Source organism: Anguilla anguilla, chromosome 13 (genome assembly GCF_013347855.1).
Source record: "Anguilla anguilla isolate fAngAng1 chromosome 13, fAngAng1.pri, whole genome shotgun sequence".
Taxonomy (NCBI): Eukaryota; Metazoa; Chordata; class Actinopteri; order Anguilliformes; family Anguillidae; genus Anguilla; species Anguilla anguilla.
The window spans coordinates 1,541,817-1,562,400 of record NC_049213.1 but is presented as its reverse complement, the minus strand read 5'-3'; the positions used below and the strand labels follow the sequence as shown (position 1 = coordinate 1,562,400).

At 44.4% G+C, this 20,584-nt stretch overlaps 1 protein-coding gene across 8 annotated transcripts in view; it reads left to right on the top strand.

Moving 5' to 3' along the window:
• grip2b (glutamate receptor interacting protein 2b) overlaps positions 1-20,584 on the top strand; it is a 363,734-nt gene that overhangs the window by 208,494 nt on the left and 134,656 nt on the right. For 2 of the 8 annotated variants that reach the window (XM_035389246.1, XM_035389245.1), the window contains exon 1: positions 19,575-19,932. The exons of the other annotated variants lie outside the window; for them this stretch is intronic. In XM_035389246.1, coding sequence (XP_035245137.1) covers positions 19,890-19,932 — 43 coding nt within the window. In that variant the 5' untranslated portion in view covers positions 19,575-19,889. Of the gene's footprint in view, positions 1-19,574; positions 19,933-20,584 lie in introns of those variants that run through there. 8 annotated transcript variants of the gene reach the window in all.

The following is a 20,584-nucleotide window of genomic DNA, read 5'->3' as shown; positions in this document are numbered from 1 at the left end:
ATTGGTTACTAATTGTCTAAGTAGTTTGGAGGTAAGTACTAAAACCATTTGGTCCTACCCTGTATTAGTGAACTAAGATTAATAACAATCAACCTGATGGGTATAACTAAAAATGTAAAATAATATTACAAAATGTAAACTAATACAAGATGCATGTGATCCAGTGATCCTTTCTAAATAAAGAAAGATGAGTGCCCTCCAAATGTATGGTTATGGTAGAGTGAAATCTATTATTTTTGCAATACGTAAGGAATTTAGATTTGAGACCAAAAGATGAATATGAGGCAATATTTTAGACAATCAGCTTTTATTTAATGCTAATTACATGTGTACTGTATGTGTGTTCACGTTCACCAATTTACTATGTATTTGTGTTCAGTCACCCCATTCTCAGCTGTGTAAAATTAAGTTAAACAGATAAACTTAAAAGTAAATCAGAGCAATAAAATTCTATATTTGGTTGCATAGCCCTTAAATGCAATAACTGCATCAAGTCTATGGCCCATTGGCATCATTATTCATTTGGTATCCTCATTGGAAATGCCTTTCTAGGCCTTCACTGTGACCACATTCTGTTGGTCTTTGTTTTGGGGGGGGGTTCTGTCTTCAGTCTCCTCTTCAGCAAGTGAAATGCATGCTTGATTGTATTTAAATCAGGAGACTGACTTGGCCAGTCCAAAGCTTTGCTCTTTTCCCATTGATGAATGTTTTGGTAGCATAGACTGTGTGTTTGGGGTCAATGGGCCTCAATCACAAAACATGCGTTCAATCAAATTTGATCATTACCTGTATTTGTTGTAAAAAAAAAATTGTATTCATAATTTTTTTTTCCTTATCTGAATTTGTTCTTTGGTAAGATTACATCTACGTGTTTGGAAACACATGTAAAGACATACATTGAAGTTGTTTCTGTTTAGAGTGCTTTATTATTAATGCAAAGTCATTTTAACCAGTTACAGACCTCATGTTTAACTACATCAACACTTTTATTGTTTATCAACACAATTATTTTATGACTATAATATGTTAATAATATTGAATATGCTATTGATTTTAAGGACATTAACTAACTTAATCAGAATAACCTCATATTTTTCACTAGTTTCCTTATGCAAATCAACATGAAGAGGCACATACATTGAATTTATGAACAATTTGGCATCCTCTCAGATACCTGGTATATGCCATACCAAATGGAAGGTCTGTGCATGTTTCATGAATCCCATGTTGGTTATTGCTTGTATGACAACCAGGCAAAGTTATGGGTGAAACATCAGTAAAATAAACATTACTGCAGTAAATTAATCTGGAGCAGGAGTTTGCGATTTTAATTTTTTATTTTTATTGAACAACATAGGTAGCAATGAACATCACTAGCTAGCAGACCTGGGTCAAATATGTATTTGTTTGGAATTCAAATACTTTTCTATGCTTTACTGGTGAACTAATTCCATCAGAATACTGCAAGCTCAGTGTTACTTTTGAAGACCTTAAAGAATTGCCATCGCTGAAAAGCTGAACGAAAGATCTCTCGCATTGGTTCAATTCCTTTTTGGTCATAATCTTTTCTTTGACAGTCTTTCTTTTCTTGGTTTTATTTATCAGTATACCCCGTTGCAGTGAAAGGCAGAACCGGTCATTTTGGCAGATTTTTCTTTGCCATGCTTCTAGGCAACTAGCTAGCTATTATCTCTGCTCTGCTCTTAACTGTGTAGCCAGTGCTCTGAGAGTGCTGTAAACTCGCAACATGATTGACAGGCTGAGAGCTGTCCTGATGTTAAGATTCAGGAATGTAGAGTGGCTGGGGCAGTCACAGACTGGATTTTTTTCTTAGAGCTTATACTTTTTTGACATCTGTTGAACAAAGGTGTTCATATTTGGTAAAATGTCAAGTCAGTGAGGTTGGAGGAATTTCTTTGTGCATAGCCAGAAAATAAATCTGCCTGTACACTTCTGAATTCATCCTACTGATGCCACCCTCCATTATATCTATCAATAAGGATGAGTGAGCCTGCTCCACAGGCAGCCGTACATGCCCAAGCCTGACACTCCCTCCTCCATGTTTCACCAATGAGAGGGGTGCTTTGGATCGTGGGCAGTTCCTTCTCCTCTCCACAGTATTGGCTTTCCATCATTTTATTAACGGTTTATTTGGGTCTCATCAGTCCATAATCCTGCTCCAGAACTCTTCTGGCCCATCTCTGTACTTTCAGACCTCGCGGCTGATGGAAGGTTTGCATCTTACAGTGTGGCTCTCTGTTCTCACAGGCTTCTGCGTACTGTGGCTTGTGATGTTTCCACCCCTGCCCTCTGGAGACGGCTGGAGATGTTCTGACTGTTGTTCTAGGGTTCTTTTCACGTTTGAGTTGTCTTCCTCGGCCAACCTGTACAGAGCTTGAGTCCACCAGTGCTTTCTTTCTTTTTCAGAACTGCCGTGATTCATATCCCCAGTTTCTGTGCTCTCTTTCTCTATGAATTCTTCTGTTCTTTCAGCTTACGGCTCGTTGTTTATCAGCCGTACTGTAGTTCTCTGCTCTTCATGTTGGTGCGTTACTCCTCACTCCAAATGCAATCTCCAGAGATGAAAACAAAGGCTAAAATCAGAACTAGACACATGTCATTTTTATGAGTGAACAATCCATGCAAAAGGAAACAACTGAGCAACAGTTGACACCTTTTAGGTGTTCATTAACTTAATTTGTCTAAAAATGGGGGAACTCAGCACAAAAACACCCGTTTCTCTAAAATGTTTTAACATTTTATGCATGTGAGTACAATGAAATAAAAGCTGACTTTCTGTACTTTTGTCTCATATTCATCTTTTGATCTCAAATCCAAAAGAACTTTAAGTATAATATTGAAACCTTTTTATGTAACTTATAAAGAAGATATTCCCATGAACAACCTATTCCTGGTTGCATGTCAATACATGAACTGGTCTTTTTGAGGTTTTTTCCCCCAAAAAAATTTAAATCTGCAGACACCATTGATCAAAATTTCTCCTTTATTTTAATTTTTTAAAGGGGTTTTGTCTGATTAAAATAATTATATCTATATATATATATATGTGACTGAAAAAATGTGTCTTATGTTGCTGTGTACGTGAGACTGTGTGTATACTGAATGTAAGTATTTGTTAGTTTGGTGGTATATGTTTGTATTGTGATGGTGTAAAGGTGTTGTATATTGGACACTTGATTCTTCAATCAATGTCAATTTCTTTTGGAGTATTTATCAGGTGTGTCTTACGAGCAAAGTGCAAACCATCATGAATTCTCTAGTGCAACTCAATTGAACGTAAAATTTTTTCTGCGTATTGTACATCTAGCCAGCACAGCTACACATCTCCGTTTGCTTCTGCTAAGCTATGAGTGCCATGTCATCCTCTCCTTGGCCCTTTATGAAGCCTTTTCCTCTGTGAGTCGCAGACCGACAGGTTGCACCTGAGGAGATTCAGTCGTGTTTGAAACAAGTGTCACGGTAATTAAAATCAGAACAGTGTGTTGGGCTTCCTCTCGAGTGTTCGCCGCTCCAGATCCGGGAGGGTGGCTGTTCCTCCCCCCCCCTTCCCCCCGGGGACGTGTGTCACTGGCTCTGACAGAGCGTGCAGCATGATTACACACAGCAGGAATCAGCAGGGACCGGGCTGCACAGAGAGAAACAGAGCCTGAGGAAGACCTGTAGAGAGAGAGAAAGAGAGAGAGAGAGAGAGAGAGCCTGAGGAAGACCTGGCTGGGCAGTGTAAACACCAGTGCTACTCAGCAGCCGAGGGATGAGGATTACACGGGGTCAGACTGCTGAGACATCCTGCAGCAGACCGCTGTGGGTGAAATAAGTCGGCATGGGAGGCTGGGTGGCTCATTCTGTAAAGGCACAAGGCACTGTTCTAATGCGGGGGTGGGCCCCACGGGCCGGCCCCAAATCTGCACCATGACGGTGCTGCCCATGGCTGGCAGCCCTGCGGGTGCCAGCGTGGCCCGGGAAACAAGGTTTCAGTCGACCGGGACGACTGTGCCCTGCCAGTAACTAGTGACCCCCATCTGGTCGGGTGCCCTGTAGTTTGCCTTTTGGGCTGCACACAAACGTGTCCGTGTGAGCGTGATCTGCGGTGTGATGAGGTGAGGTGGGTGAAGTCACATGATTTGGAGGACAGCCCGTGCGTTTCCCATCCCATAACAGAGGCTGCAGCATTCACCCCTGCTGAACACTGTTCATGGCCGAGAGACCTTGACTGCCTGGATTTGTTTTCAGAGTGCTCAGAGTTAAGCAGCAGTCCCTGCTCACTGTCCCTCTCACCCCCCTAGTTTCCCTCTCACCGCCCTAGTTTCCCACTCACCCCCCTAGTTTCTCTCTCACCCCCTAGTTTCCCTCTCACTCTCTAGTATCCCTCTCACCCCCCTAGTTTCCCTCTCACTCTCTAGTTTCCCTCTCACCCCCCTAGTTTCTCTCTCACCCCTAGTTTCTCTCTCACCCCCCTAGTTTCCCTCTCACTCCCCTAGTTTCCCTCTCACCCCCCTAGTTTCCCTCTCACTCCCCTAGTTTCCCTCTCACCCCTAGTTTACCCTCTCACTCCCTTAGTTTCCCTCTCACCCCCCTAGTTTCCCTCTCACTCCCTTAGTTTCCCTCTCACCCCCTAGTTTCCCTCTCACTCCCCTAGTTTCCCTCTCACCCCCCTAGTTTCCCTCTCACTCCCTTAGTTTCCCTCTCACTCCCCTAGTTTCCCTCTCACCCCTAGTTTACCCTCTCACTCCCTTAGTTTCCCTCTCACCCCCCTAGTTTCCCTCTCACTCCCTTAGTTTCCCTCTCACCCCCTAGTTTCCCTCTCACCCCCTAGTTTCCCTCTCACTCCCCTAGTTTCCCTCTCACTCCCCTAGTTTCCCTCTCACCCCCCTAGTTTCCCTCTCATTCCCCTAGTTTCCCTCTCACTCCCCTAGTTTCTCTCTCACCCCCCTAGTTTCCCTCTCACTCCCCTAGTTTCCCTCTCACCCCTAGTTTACCCTCTCACTCCCTTAGTTTCCCTCTCACCCCCCTAGTTTCCCTCTCACTCCCTAAGTTTCCCTCTCACCCCCTAGTTTCCCTCTCACCCCTAGTTTCCCTCTCACTCCCCTAGTTTCTCTCTCATCCCCTAGTTTCCCTCTCACCCCCCTAGTTTCCCTCTCACCCCTAGTTTCCCTCTCACCCCTAGTTTCCCTCTCACTCCCCTAGTTTCCCTCTCACCCCCCTAGTTTCCCTCTCACTCCCCTAGTTTCTCTCTCACCCCCCTAGCTGTGCTAGTTTCAGACTGACGCGGTTGGCATTTTTCCGTTTTGCATCCTTTTTCTTAAAATAGAAAATGAGCTTGCTTCCATTTTGGTGGGAAGGTCTTTCAGATAAACTGAAGTTGGGCACCTTGCTGGCGTATTGCTATTTTGATTCACTAAGGCCAGCCTGACGCATGTATAAAGTCAAGTCGCATTTTAATGGTTATTTTAAAAGTAATCTGTGAATGAAACTGACATAAATCATACAGCTTTTAAAAAATTTGAATCAGTTATTGATTCAAATCATTGCTTATATTATAACAGCTTTATATTAAAACAGGCATCTCGCTGGCTTCCTCGGCCCTTCCTGGGAGAGCAAGCCCCAGCAAATTCTCCAGTCATTTCCCTCTCTGCCGAGCCGAGGGGCTCCAGCCTACGGCCCTGGTTCTTGGTGTGGGGAGAGGTCAGGTAGATGTCAGCTGTGGAGGATTTTGAGAGAAGGGGGGTCTAGAGTTCACACTGGGACACCTTGGAGTTAATTTGTTCGGTGAAGCTGAGAGATGGTTTAGAACACAACTGAAGCTGAAATTACTACTGAGCAGTTTATTTGAAGAGGGACATAGAGGAGGGGTTAATGCAGGACGTCCTGCACTGCATCTGGGCCAAATGTCATGACCCTAAAACAGAATGTTCAAATTTGTGTTGTTCTTAACTTGATGATTTTGCACCCTTTAAAAAAGTATTTTCCTGTCTAAAACTTCATACGTTCATATTGCATATTAGAATGTATGTTTCCGTAGTTCTTGAAAATTTGTCTGGAATTTCATACATGTGCACAAGATGAACATTCGTTTTTATACATTTACATCAAAGTGTTGAAAATGTATCAAAACATAATTATCCTTCTTGATTGATTAACTTTGCTTGAGTCCCCATGTAAAGGCATATGAATTATATACTGCGTTAGATAGTAACACAATTATAGGTAATTCATAAACATGCTAAGTTACTTTTTTATGATGATAGAGATGTGTAGATCACCTGGAAAACCTTGGAAACCTGGAAATTTATCGACTAGTTTTCCAGTCATGGAAAACACCTGGAAAATTTACAACATGTCCTGGAAATATGTGTGAGGTCCTGGAAAATTGTAGGCTAGGCTATAAGTCAAGCTATTAAACAGTATATTTAGAGATTGCATATTTTTCTGTATTTTTTTCTGCTTTTCTCATTTTTATTAGCTGCTGAGATTGTGATGTTCTGTGTAAGGACCCACACGCAGACCAGGGAAATCCAAAAAACGTTGTCTTTATTCAGTCCGAGGTTCGAAGCCAGGTAATCAGAGAGAGGACGGTGCCGAATCGAGTTTCCAAAAGAATAGTGAAAAGACAGGCAAAAAATCAAAAACCAGGAGATCAGAATGGCGAAGGTACAAAGGGACAGGCAAAAGAGAAGTCAAGGCAAAGCGAAGGTCGAACCAGAAGCAAACAAAACCAAAAAGGGGCAGGCAAACTCGAAGTCGGGCAAAGGGGTGTCGCAGGAATCTCAATAGACAAAGGCTTACAAATAATCGGCACAATGAATATGATCAACGTTCTGACTCTGAGCTGGTGGAAAAGACTGACATTTATACACTGGGGAAGGTAACAATCAAGGAGGGGTAAGTGAGTGAGGGAGGAGTAACAAACAACATCCAGGTGAAGAACATTAGGAAAACTAATTCAATGACAGGGGACTGACAAAACGCGGACTGGAATCACATAGACAGCAATGATAATAGACGGCCTGGGTGAAGCAGGTAAAACACGTGCAGAGAGAGAGAGGTGCAGTCAGAGCAAGAGACAGGTGCAGGCAATTGCAGAACTCAGCGTTAGAGCAGGCTAGAAAGAAAAGGGGCGGAGCTACAGCGCAGCATGGAAAAGGGGAGACTGGTTAATGTATTAGTATAGTGATCTAAACTATCAAAAACCCAAAACTAGTGTGTGTTAGTCCATTAGTAATATTCACATGTTAGTATATTAGTGAGGTTAGTACTTTACAATCTATAAGTTAGTAGGGATTAGTAGAAATTAGTAAAACTAGAAATAGGCAGGAAGTAAGTAAAGCGAGACTGGAAAGAAGGGGGGAAACCACGAAAACCCGGAACCACCCGAATAGTGAAATCACACAAGTACAGGGGAGTGAAGCAGCTCAGGGAACACAGACACAGAGACAGTACTGGGGAGACAAGTGACCGGAAATACAGACTACAACAGTACCCCCCCCCCCTAGGAAACGCCTCTTGGCGTTTTCACCGGTGGCACAGGGTGTTTGACATGAAAGTCCTTAATAATCTGCTTATCCAAAATGAAGCGAGAGGGGATCCAGCTTCTTTCCTCGGGGCCGTAGCCTTCCCAGTCCACCAGGTACTGAAGGCCGCGACCCCGACGACGAACATCCAACAGTTTGTTCACGGTGTAGGCATCACCACCATCAATAAGTCGGGGGGGAGGGGGGGGCTCAGGGGCAGGGCAGAGGGGATGGGTAACAACGGGTTTTAAGCGGGAAACATGAAAAGTGGGGTGAATTCTGCGCATGGTGGAGGGTAACTTTAATATAACAGCAGTGGGGCTGAGGATTTTAACAATAGGGAAGGGGCCAATAAAACGAGGAGCTAACTTCTGGGACTCAACACGTAGGGGAATGTCTCTGGTGGTGAGCCAAACACGCTGTCCAACTCTGTAGGAGGGGGCTTTAGAGCGGCGGCGATCGGCCGTCACCTTCATCCTGGCGCTGGCGCGAAGCAAGTTGAGGCGAGCGGTCTTCCATGTTCTCCTGCAGCGCCGGATGAAGGCTTCAGCTGAGGGGACCCCCACCTCCTCCTCCTGACTAGGGAATAGAGGCGGCTGGTACCCTAGGCAGCACTTGAACGGAGAAAGTTTGGAAGCGGAGGTGTGTGAGTTAATGGCATACTCTGCCCAGGGTAGTTGATAAGACCATGAGGTGGGGTTCTTGGAGCAGAGGCATCTAAGGACAGTTTCGATCACTTGATTGGCCCGCTCGGTCTGGCCATTGGTCTGGGGGTGAAATCCTGAGGATAGGCTAATGGAGGAACCCAACAGTGAGCAGAAAGCTTTCCAGAAACGTGCAGTGAACTGGGGGCCTCTATCGGAAACTATATTAGTGGGGATGCCGTGTAATCTAATAACGTGATGAATGAGTAAGTTGGCGGTTTCTTTGGCAGAGGGAAGCTTGGTGAGGGGAACGAAGTGAACAGCTTTAGAGAACCTATCAACTATGGTGAGGATAGTGGTGAAAGTGTTGGATGGGGGTAAGCCTGTGATGAAATCTAATGCTATGTGAGACCAGGGGCGGTGTGGGATGGGGAGGGGCTGTAACAGACCTGAGGGTGGGTGGTGAGAGGATTTGTTCTGGGCACAGACCAAGCAGGCAGCCACAAAGTCCAAGATCTCTTGTTTCATGGAGGGCCACCAAAAACGTCTCTGAATAAATGTCCTGGTTCTGGTGGCCCCCGGGTGGCATGAGAGTTGCGAAGCGTGGCCCCAAAGGAGAACTTGAGAGCGGACTTGGGCAGGAACGTAGAGACGATCCGCCGGGCAATTACTTGGACCAGCCTCATCCTCCTGGGCCTTACGAACCATCTCCTCGATGTCCAAGTGAATGGCATTGATGAAACAGCTCCGCGGGAGGATGGTGTCAGGTGAAGGATCCTTGGTGGGTGGTTCAAACCGGCGGGAGAGGGCGTCAGGCTTGGTATTCTTTGACCCGGGGCGGTAAGCAAGGGTAAAGTCAAATCTGGAGAAGAATAGTGCCCATCGGGCCTGGCGAGAGTTGAGGCGTTTGGCTGTGTGAAGGTACTCCAGGTTCTTATGATCAGTCCACACCAGGAAAGGTGTTTGAGAGCCCTCAAGCCAATGGCGCCATTCTCCCAAAGCCATCCTCACCGCCAACAGCTCACGGTTCCCAATGTCATAGTTCTGTTCCGTGGGTGTCAGGCGGTGAGAGAAGTAGGCACAGGGATGGATCTTATTGTCCCTGGAGGAACGCTGAGAGAGAACGGCTCCCACCCCAATGTTGGAGGCATCAACCTCTACGATGAACTGAGCCGCAGAGTCAGGATGAACAAGGATGGGTGCAGAGGTGAAGTGGTTTTTGAGGACTCGGAAGGCTGTTTCAGCCTGGGCGTTCCACTGGAATCGGGTCTTAATGGATGTGAGGGCGGTGAGTGGGGCTGACAGAGAACTGTAATTACGGATGAAACGGCGGTAAAAGTTGGCGAAGCCCAAGAAACGTTGCAGTTCCCGACGACAGTCTGGCTGAGGCCATTCCACAACCGCCCGGATCTTCTGGGGGTCCATCTGAATGCTGCCGGCGGAGATGATGTATCCCAGGAAAGAAGTGGTGTTACAACTAAACTCACATTTCTCCGCCTTGACAAATAAGCGGTTCTCCAACAGTCTCTGGAGCACCTTGCGGACCTGGATGATATGTTCCTCCTTAGTTTTGGAAAAGATCAGGATGTCATCCAGGTATACAAAAACAAACTTATTTATCCAGTCCCTCAGAACATCATTCACCAGTGTCTGGAAAATAGCTGGTGCGTTTGTGAGCCCGAAGGGCATCACCAAATACTCCCAGTGTCCAGTAGGAGTGTTGAAGGCTGTCTTCCATTCATCGCCCTCTCGAATGCGCACCAGGTGATAGGCGTTGCGCAGGTCCAGCTTGGTGAATATGGTGGCTCCTTGCAGGAGTTCAAAGGCGGAAGCCATGAGGGGGAGTGGGTAACGGTTCTTGACCGTAATGTCATTGAGGGCTCGGTAGTCGACGCAAGGCCGGAGTGAGCCATCCTTCTTCCCCACAAAGAAGAATCCGGCCCCTGCTGGTGAGGATGAAGGACGGATGATGCCGGCAGTCAAGGACTCCTGGAGGTATTTATTCATAGCTTCCGTCTCCGGCCGAGACAGAGAGAACAATCGACCTCTGGTGGGAGTGGTGCCGGGCTTCAGGTCAATGGCGCAGTCGTAAGGGCGGTGAGGAGGCAGAGAGGTGGCTCGGGACTTGCTGAAGACCTCTTCTAGGTCCAGGTACTCGGGAGGAACCGCCGACAGGTCCGTCGGCTTCTCGGGAGGAGGTGACTCAGGAACAGAAGAATGGGCCTCTCGCAGACAAGATGCTAAACAGAATGGGCTCCAGCCCAAAATCTTGTGCGAGTTCCACTCCAAGGTGGGGTTGTGCTTCTCAAGCCAGGGATGCCCGAGAATGATGGGTGAGTGGGGAGATTCAATGATGTGGAGCCGAAGCTCTTCTTGATAGTTGCCGGAGAGCCGAACCTTGAGAGGAACGCTGGTGTGAGTAATATTCGCCAACCTTTGACCATTGAGCGAGTTGGCCACTAGGGGGCATGACATCTTCTCCAAAGGGATCCCCCATCTCTCGGCGGCCCCAGCGTCCAGGAAGTTCTCCTCGGCCCCGGAGTCGATGAGGGCGGTGGTCCCTTTGGTTCGTCCATCCCACTCAATGTTGACAGGCAGGCAAGTCCGGTGTTTGGAGGAGGATTCGGTTGGAATCATACCCACTAGTGCTTCTCGACACACTAGCGGGCGTTGTCTTTTTAGCGGGCAGGCTGCGACATAGTGGCCTGGTTTCCCACAGTAGAGGCATGACCTGGTGTGCATTCTTCTATCCCTCTCCTCCTTAGTCAGGCGAGCACGGTTGACTTGCATCGGTTCCGGGTCCGACATCATGACTGGAGGAGGTTTGAGATTGGTAGAAGGTGCAGCAGTGGTCCTGGACCTCTCAGTGACTGCTCGGTTGTAGACCCCTTGACTGCGAGCCCGTTGGCGCTCTTGGATGCGTGAATCCACGCGGATAGCCAGGGCAATGAGATCGTTGAGGTCCTCGGGCAGGTCCCGGGTCAGCAGCTCGTCCTTCACGCTCTCAGACAGGCCATTGAGGAAGGTGTCGTACTGAGCTTTCTTCTCCCAGCCACTGGCGGTAGCCAGAGTACGAAAGTCGATGGCGAAGTCCGACACCGTCATTCCCCCTTGGCGCATGCGCAGGAGTTCTTGCGCCGCATCATGGCCGTGCTTGGAGCGGTCGAAGACCCGTTTCATCTCTTCTGCGAGCAGCGTGGATGTCTGCACGCAGGGAAGCCCCTCCTCCCAGGCAGCCGTTCCCCACTTCTTAGCTCGCCCGGTGAGCTGCATGATTATGTAGGCAACTCGGGCCTGCTCAGTGGGGAAGGTAGCTGGCTGTAGCTGGAAGATCAGCCGGCACTGGGTAAGGAATGGGCGGTAGCCACCAGGTTCTCCGTCGTACTTCTCCGGAGGAGGAAGGTGGGGTTCACGAGCACGTGCATGTGGAAGGTCAGGCGTAGTGGGAGCCGCGTGTTGCTGGGGAGCGAAGCCAGGCGAGGAAGCGCGGAGTGCAGATGTCAGCTCCGCCACGCAGGAGGTTAGGATCTGCAACTGGTGAGAGACCGACTCCAAGTGGGACTGGTGGCGTCCCAACATGGCTCCCTGCTGCCCAAGTACAAATTGTACCTGGGCAGGGTCCGCTGGGTCCATCCTGGTCAGAACGTACTGTGATGTTCTGTGTAAGGACCCACACGCAGACCAGGGAAATCCAAAAAACGTTGTCTTCAATCAGTCCGAGGTTCGAAGCCAGGTAGTCAGAGAGAGGACGGTGCCGAATCGAGTTTCCAAAAGAATAGTGAAAAGACAGGCAAAAAATCAAAAACCAGGAGATCAGAATGGCGAAGGTACAAAGGGACAGGCAAAAGAGAAGTCAAGGCAAAGCGAAGGTCGAACCAGAAGCAAACAAAACCAAAAAGGGGCAGGCAAACTCGAAGTCGGGCAAAGGGGTGTCGCAGGAATCTCAATAGACAAAGGCTTACAAATAATCTGCACAATGAATATGATCAACGTTCTGACTCTGAGCTGGTGGAAAAGACTGACATTTATACACTGGGGAAGGTAACAATCAAGGAGGGGTAAGTGAGTGAGGGAGGAGTAACAAACAACATCCAGGTGAAGAACATTAGGAAAACTAATTCAATGACAGGGGACTGACAAAACGCGGACTGGAATCACATAGACAACAATGATAATAGACGGCCTGGGTGAAGCAGGTAAAACACGTGCAGAGAGAGAGAGGTGCAGTCAGAGCAAGAGACAGGTGCAGGCAATTGCAGAACTCAGCGTTAGAGCAGGCTAGAAAGAAAAGGGGCGGAGCTACAGCGCAGCATGGAAAAGGGGAGACTGGTTAATGTATTAGTATAGTGATCTAAACTATTCAAAAACCCAAAACTAGTGTGTGTTAGTCCATTAGTAATATTCACATGTTAGTATATTAGTGAGGTTAGTACTTTACAATCTATAAGTTAGTAGGGATTAGTAGAAATTAGTAAAACTAGAAATAGGCAGGAAGTAAGTAAAGCGAGACTGGAAAGAAGGGGGGAAACCACGAAAACCCGGAACCACCCGAATAGTGAAATCACACAAGTACAGGGGAGTGAAGCAGCTCAGGGAACACAGACACAGAGACAGTACTGGGGAGACAAGTGACCGGAAATACAGACTACAACAGAGATAACACGGCAGCACAACGTTTTGGATGGTTATGGTACTTGCACATTGCCCCCCACCCCCACCCCACCGGTCCACCAGCAGCTTTGGGCTACCATTTCCAGGCATGGAAATTGTCCTTGAAAAGTCTTGTGAAATGATTTCCTAAAAAGAGTGAGAACCCTGGTAAATGCATGAACATAGGGAGAGAAGACTGAGAGAGGAACTGCTTTATTAAGCTAGAGACTCTACTTTTAGTCTTTTTCATTAAACTAGTTGTGGTTGTATTATCCACAAGTATTTTATGTCACTGATTTGGGCAGAAAACAATATAACCATTTTCTTTTATTGTCAGTTTTTCAGTATTTCATTTTATTCCCTTTTTAGAAGTTTAGTATAAGTATATATTAGAAAAATCATCCAAGCATAACCACCATATTAATTTGTAAGTATATTCCCTTTTATATAATCTGCTTGAGTGAAATAATGTAATTCTTTAAAGTGTACCCATTGGATTTATCTTCTAGTATATTTTCTTCTGTACTGTGTTAAAACTGCGATGCCAGCACTGGGGGCATGTGTTAGGTGTCTGATTGGGTGTTGGTTGACATCTTGAAGGGGCTCATTGAATAAGTTGTCGACAAACAATTATTGCAAATGTGTCTTTAGTCTTCCACTAGATATAGGGGTATCTGATTTTTGAAAGTTATTGTGTATGTTATGCTATTTTAACAAAACATAATATAACTTAACATAATGATGAGAACAGGCCATTCAGCCAAACAATGCTCACAGACTAGATAGTATCTAACACTGTATCAAGCCTAGTCTTGTAAATCCCCAGAGTTTCTGTCTCTACTACGTGACCTGACAGGCTATTCCACACATTGACTACTCTCTGCATGAAAAAACTCTTCCTAATGTCTGTACGGAATTTACCTTTGGCTAATTTTCTGTCCAACAAAAAACACCTCTTTCAGTAAATGAAAAGATATTTGAGGAGTGGTTGAAGATGTTTAAAGTAGGTGTCAGTAAATCATTAAGAAAAATGTACAATGATCTCAGTCAAATGCTTTAGTGTTTGGGGAAATTAGAGATTTAAGAAAAATGAGCAAACCTAATATTACATTACATTCATTTAGCAGATGTTTTTATCCAAAGTGACGTACAAAAGTGCATATCAAGGTCCTTGGAACAACTACAAAACACAGGTTCGATAAGATTGCTGATTCTAATACAGATCTAATACAGATTGCTCATTCAGTAGTCTGCTTTGTGAAAATGACGTGTGTGTGTGTGTGTGAGGTCATTATGTGTGCATGCTGTTCTCTGAGCCTAGTATTCAGAGACGTGTCAGTATGTTGCAAGGCCCGTGGGCTGTATTAAGGATAGCGATATAACCCATTTATAACCAAGTTCACACACGTTTTCTTTCTTCATTATAGGGACCTACCAGACATGAAGATTACAATTGCTGCAAAGTTAGGGCATGTTTCTTGAGCAAATGCAAGTCTGTGTGTGTGTTTGTGTGTGTGTGTGTGCGTGCACGTGTGTGTGTGTGTGAATTCACATGCGCGCATTTGTGTGTGTGTGTGTGTGTAGAAGAGAGAGAAAGAGAAATAGAGCATGCAGACTCAGTATTGAATACATTCAACCTGTCTGTTCTCAAGTTGGACACAATTTGAGGATTACTTATGAACAGTAGGAATCTTTAACGCGCTCTTGTCTTAATGCTGGCGATGTGAAAATGACAAGGGCCTGTGTAGAAGGCCCCAGATCTTTGTTCATCACTAATGTATGACGTGTGTATTACTGTAGTATTACAGCAGATACTGTATCCTCACAGAGAGACCGCTGGTTACAGCGGTCACAGAGTTAGCAGCTGCGTTCGCAAAGCTGTGAGAGCTTAGCAGTACACTGATTGTGAAATTCATATTTGTGGCAGGATTTAAAAAAAAAAAACAAAAAAAAAAACAAGCACACGTTTTCATCTTTCCTTGTGTAGGTTAATATGCTCCCCACTCCAAAGAAATAGAGAACAGAAGTATTCAAACTTACACGACTTACACCCAAGGTTATTTAGGAAAGGGCAGATCTACTTAGGACTGACAGTTCTAATAACCAGCATCAATTTAATATGATATTGTAGGTTCTTGGTGCCAATACCTATGTTTGACGCTTTGCACAGTGGACTGTTATTGAAAAATACCCAGGGCAGCAGTTCAAATGAACTTTCATGTGGTTTGACAACAACATTTAAAGTCAGGTTTGAGGCAGCGTCATCTTCTGGACACACACATCAGACCTGGTCCAAGAAGTACTGTGCTAGAGCCCAATTCCAGCAGATTACTGAGAAACTGAAACAGTTTCCACCAACATTCAGAACAGGCAGCTCACTGTCGGCCATACTGCCATACTGTATGCAACCCCCCCCCCCCCCCCCCATGCAGGGAGTGGCTGAGTCCCACTGTGACACTTTCTCAGCTATAGTCCCTTCTCTATCTCACCCTCTATACTACGTAACTGTCTGAATAAAGCTGAATATACAAACAGAGGGGGGACTATCCTGCTTTCCTCAGAAAAGGGATGTAATTTGTTGTGAATGTTGGTTGTTTTGTATTTGCATTAAGCTGTAGAACACTGACTTTCCTTCAGTGAGTCATGTAAATAAGACTGGATTCACCCACCCCAACCCCCCCCCCCAACCCCCCCTTTCCATCCTTGTAAACATGCTGACAGAGTCAAATCTACATGAAAACGAATATCAAATATTCAATTTTTAAGACTTGTATTGTACTCTACAGGCCTGCAAATCAGGTGCATTTTTGCGCTCGCCTCTAACAGGAAAAGATCTGACAGAAAAGCCTTCATCTCTGAGTTCTCTGAGTCACACAGGGACCGGCCAGGTATTTTTATTTGTTGTTGCCGCTTCCGTTTTATTTTTTGTTTATTTATTTATTTATTTCTTCATTTCTTTGTTTGTTGCTGAGATAACTCAGGAGAGAGAAATCAATGGAGAAAGCAGGAAAGATCAAGCTTCATTAAAAACGGGGCGAAGTGAGAAGCGGGGAGCCAGAAACGGCACTGGCCCACTTTCTCTGCAGAACCGCTCTCTCTTTGATTCCTGCAACTCCCCAGCCTCCGCAGATTACGCTCCTGGATCTGATTACCAGACTATATTCCATAAGATCTGAGAGCAATTAGCAACAAAACAACTTTAGATGCAGAGCAGATCAGACCTGTATTTTTTCTGCAATTACATGTTAAAAAAAAAAAAAACATTTTATGTGCATTGAGTATGGTACAGGTACTTAATATGTCTGATTAATGAGGTCACCGATACTACAATAATTATATGCTACGCTTCATAAACCAGTTTAAATGCTATGTGAGTTTTGAGATATATCTTGTGAAGAAGGTTTCTTGGGGCTAATAATGCAAACCAGTGATGTTTTCTCTGTGGGATTCTGTAGTTCTTTGTATTGCAAATTATTTTCCGGCTTCATTAAATTTTACGACAGATGCGTCTCCTTACATGGATTTCATTTGCTTTTATTTGCAAAGTTTAATTTTGTATTTGCTGTCCAATCTGCATGAAAGCTACACTTTATCATTTCTATTGTCCTGACCCGTGATAATTACAGGTGGCTGATTACAGGCGCTGATTAGCATTAAATGTAAATGTGAGCATTCTTTGCCTTTCGCACAGATCTCACACATAAAAATCTCAACGTTTGGAATTTTGTTTTCGATAATAACTTATGTCTGCGATTTAACCAGATGCAAAAACATAATCACCAAACATTCTGCACATTCAGTTTGGTGTATGTTTAGCACAGTGCTACATTTTGCAGTTCCAGGTCTGGAGGGCCACTGCTTAAGCATGATCTCCCGATTTGGTGTCCCTAGCTCAGTCAGCTAATTAGCCGCACTGGCTACATCAGTGCCGGTTCACTTGCAGATTCGATCACAGTGAAATGTTTCATTAGGACACAAGAGCATTCCTTACCTGTCATTCTTAAGCTTATCGAGAAATGTAGGTTATGTTCCAGATAACGTAAATGACTCGACTAATTACGTAATTAAGAAAAGAAATTGGCACGAAATGCAGAAAAGATATGGCTCTCCTTATGTCCTTGCTCTCTCCTGATTTTTGCTGATCAAGTGAAAGCTAAGGAATGGCTTCAGACTTTTTGAATTTGAAGGAAAACACAAAAGCTTCCATGACCTGAAGGCTTAGATTAAGGGCTATTATAACTATGTGCAGACTGTCAGCTTCTATTTGAGGGTTTGACATCCATACCGGGTAATCCATGTAGGAATTGCAGCCCTTTTTATACAGAGTCACCATTTTAGGGGAACAAAAGTAATTGGACAGTTGGCTGCTCAGATGTTTCTTGGCCAGCTGTGTCTTTGCATCATTAGTTTATGTGCAAGAAAGCTAACAAAATGTCTTAGAGTTGATTCTAGGCTGTGAATCTGCAGATGGAGTCTGTTGCTTGATCTGTTCTCTCAACATGAGGACCAAATAAGTGTTACGTGTTCTGCTCCATACCAGAAAATTCTTAAGGGGAATGTCTGGTCATCTGTCCATGAGCTGAAGCATAATTGGGTTACCCAGCAAGACAATGATCCAAACATTATGCCAAAAGGCTTGGGGATCATGCAGGTGGTTTTTTTTTTGCAAATGTGAGATGAGCATTGACGTTCCTCTTGGTTAACAATGGTTTCTGCCTTGCTACTCTCCCATGAATTCCAATTTTTCCCAGTTTCTTTGAAATTGTGGAGTCATGAACACAAACACCTTAGCAGAGGCTAGAGAGGTCTACAGTTCTTTAGATGTTCGTCAGGGATCTTTTGTCACTTACTGGATGAACTGTTGCTGTGCCCTTTGAGAAATTTTGGCAGGCAGGTCACTCTTGGGAAGATTCACCACTGTTCCAAGTGTTCTCCAATTGCAGATAATGGCTGTCACATTGGTTTGTTGGAGTCCCAGAGCTTTGCAACCTTTACCAGACTGATATATTTCAACAACTTTTTTTTCCTCATCTCTTGTGGAGTTTCCTTTGATCGTGGCATAGTGAGCTTGTAGAAACTTTGTGCTGACTACTTCACTCCATATGAGTGGTTTAGATTCAACAGGGGCTGGAATCAAGCCTGGCTGTGTTCAATCAGCTGAATTTAATTATCTATTAAATTTGTGGTTCATTGGTTGAGTAAAAAGGGGCAATTACTTTTTCAAACAGGTGTGTGATAACTTTTTTCATTAAATGAAATGATACTTTTTAAATTTTATTTTGTGTTTACATGGTTTCCCTTTGTCTCATGTTACATTTTGCCTACAGATCTGAAACAATTCAGTGCGACAAATATGCAACAATAGAGGAAATCAGAAAGGAGAAAATACTCTTTCATGGTACTGTTAGTAAATGAATGGGAAACCTCCTAATAAAATCTCTGCAGCAATCAGAAATCCACTATATATAAGTGGACAATGAGAAAGTATAGGGGATGGTGCCAAGACATCCGGGTTAAAATCCCTACTCGCTTTAAAAGTATGAATCAGGATCTTGGTTTAAGGTCTCATCCAAAGAACGGCACCTTCTACAGTGCATTGCCCCCTCCACTCTGCTGTGGATTTCTGATTGCTACAGACAGAAGAGTGCCCCCTACTGGATTACTAGCACTTCTTCCATGTGAAACTTTGTTTTCCTAGTAGATTTTTCCCATTTTTTACTAACCAAGCCCTGAGCTGATCAGCTACAACAGTTTGACAAAACAGAAGGTATGCACGCTGGCCCAATAACTGCTCAGGAATGCTTTGATACTTATTTCACAATGCACTTTTGCTCTGTTGTGTAGGAATATTGTGATAAAAATTGTTGTTTTGTTAAGCGTACTTATTTCCTTTCCATGATATTTCAATTTAAATTCAAATTCAAATTCAAATAAGCTTTATTGGCACGTACATATATTTCATTTTAAAATTATATGATATTTCATTTTAATATCTGATGCGCCCGTATAACTGTGCGCAAGTGTATTTGTGTTGTCCGTGCGTGCACATGCACTTTGCATATTTATATGCGCGTGCATGCGCAGATGTTTTAGAAGTGTCAGTCATCCTAAATTCATCAAGTAATCCGTGAGTAACTAGATGGTAGTTAATGGGAGTACTGCATATTAATGCGGTAACCTGTCAACGGTAGTTTTAACTTGTCCCACTTCCATTTCAAATAGTGATATGAAAGCAAAATAGAGAATAAAATTTGCCTAAGGATAAAAACGTATCAACAAGGATTAAGTGCTTGCTTACAACCGATCAGCCCCGAAGGTAAAGGAAAGCCGTACAGGAATGGGAACGAACTAATCAAGTTTTCGTCCCGAGAGAACTTTTCAGCAAATCCATCTTCAGACGATGTCATTGGAAGGTAATTCTACATTTATGATACCGCACCTGTCATTGCAGGGCCGCAGTGCTCGTGCGCTACCGCGTGCACTTGGACTCCACAAACTCTTATTAGGGACTGTGGAAAAGTTGATCATACGCTGCTGTGAAAACTCGCTTATCTTCTAAATTTATACTGAAAAAGCAGGGGAAAAAAAACTAGGGCATCAAAAGTCCCGAAGGCTTTCAGCATACATTTTGCATGTATTAATCGCAGAGAGAGAAAGAGAGCACGCGCGCGCGAGAGAAAAGGGGGTAGCGGAGAGATTATTTCCAGGGTGACTTCGCATAATATCCAGCTAATGAGGAAAATGTGAGGGAAAGTATATGAGCCGCTGTTGGTCAGTGACCCGTTATTTGACAGGCGAGGTGTACACCATTCATTTTTTTAAAATCAGGAGTCGCTGCACTCACGACCAATGGCAATTGCTTAATAAGCAATGTATTTTCCCTTTATTTAACGGACACATCTGGTACAGTACGGCGTGCTTCATTAGTGTGCTGACGGGGGAGGGGAGTTTTGGGTACGAATGAGATAGCGGAAAACAGAAGCACGTTGAACGGGTCTTTCCCACGGACGGATGTTACACAGTTAAAGCAAGAGGGATAATATCGGAGCTGGAAGACGAGGGGAAAATGCTGTTCTTACAAGCTATCTTAAGGAGAAGAATACACAAAGGTACAATTGTGCTTTCACAACTATATTAAACTGCTATGCTCCGTTAGATGCTTATAATTGATCGACTGTTCACTTGCATTTTGCTCACTTGAACAAGAACTAACGGATTTTATTTAAGTTGGTGGTTCATTTTATTTACTCCGTGTCTTATTGCGCGCTTACCATGCGGTATACTTCTGTGTTATGTTTAAATAATTAGAACGCCAGATGACATGGCTGTTTAAAGCCTACTATTGCTCGTTTTGCCAGTCGCTGGCGCCAATGATGTAATAGCACTGTTAAAACAGTGTGACAGTAAAAAGTCAAATGCATTATTTGCTTTGCGAAGAAACACGAAGCGTGAAGAGCAATATTCCGCTGATCCAGCAACAAATGTGACAACTGTAAAGTTACATGTTAACACTGATTAATAATCTTTTCGACTAACCTGTTATTTAATGGCATGCAATAAATGTAATTGATGTAAATGTAATGTAATGTAAATGTAAAAGATGCTAATTCCCTAGTTTGTGCGACTACTGGCAGCGAGAGTAGTTAGACATGGTGATATAAAATGTAATTGTTGGCACATGGTGTACGCGAAAAAATAGCAATGTTTTTAAATTTGTGCTGACAGCGTTCACAAAACTTCTCATCATGCGTCCGGCTCACA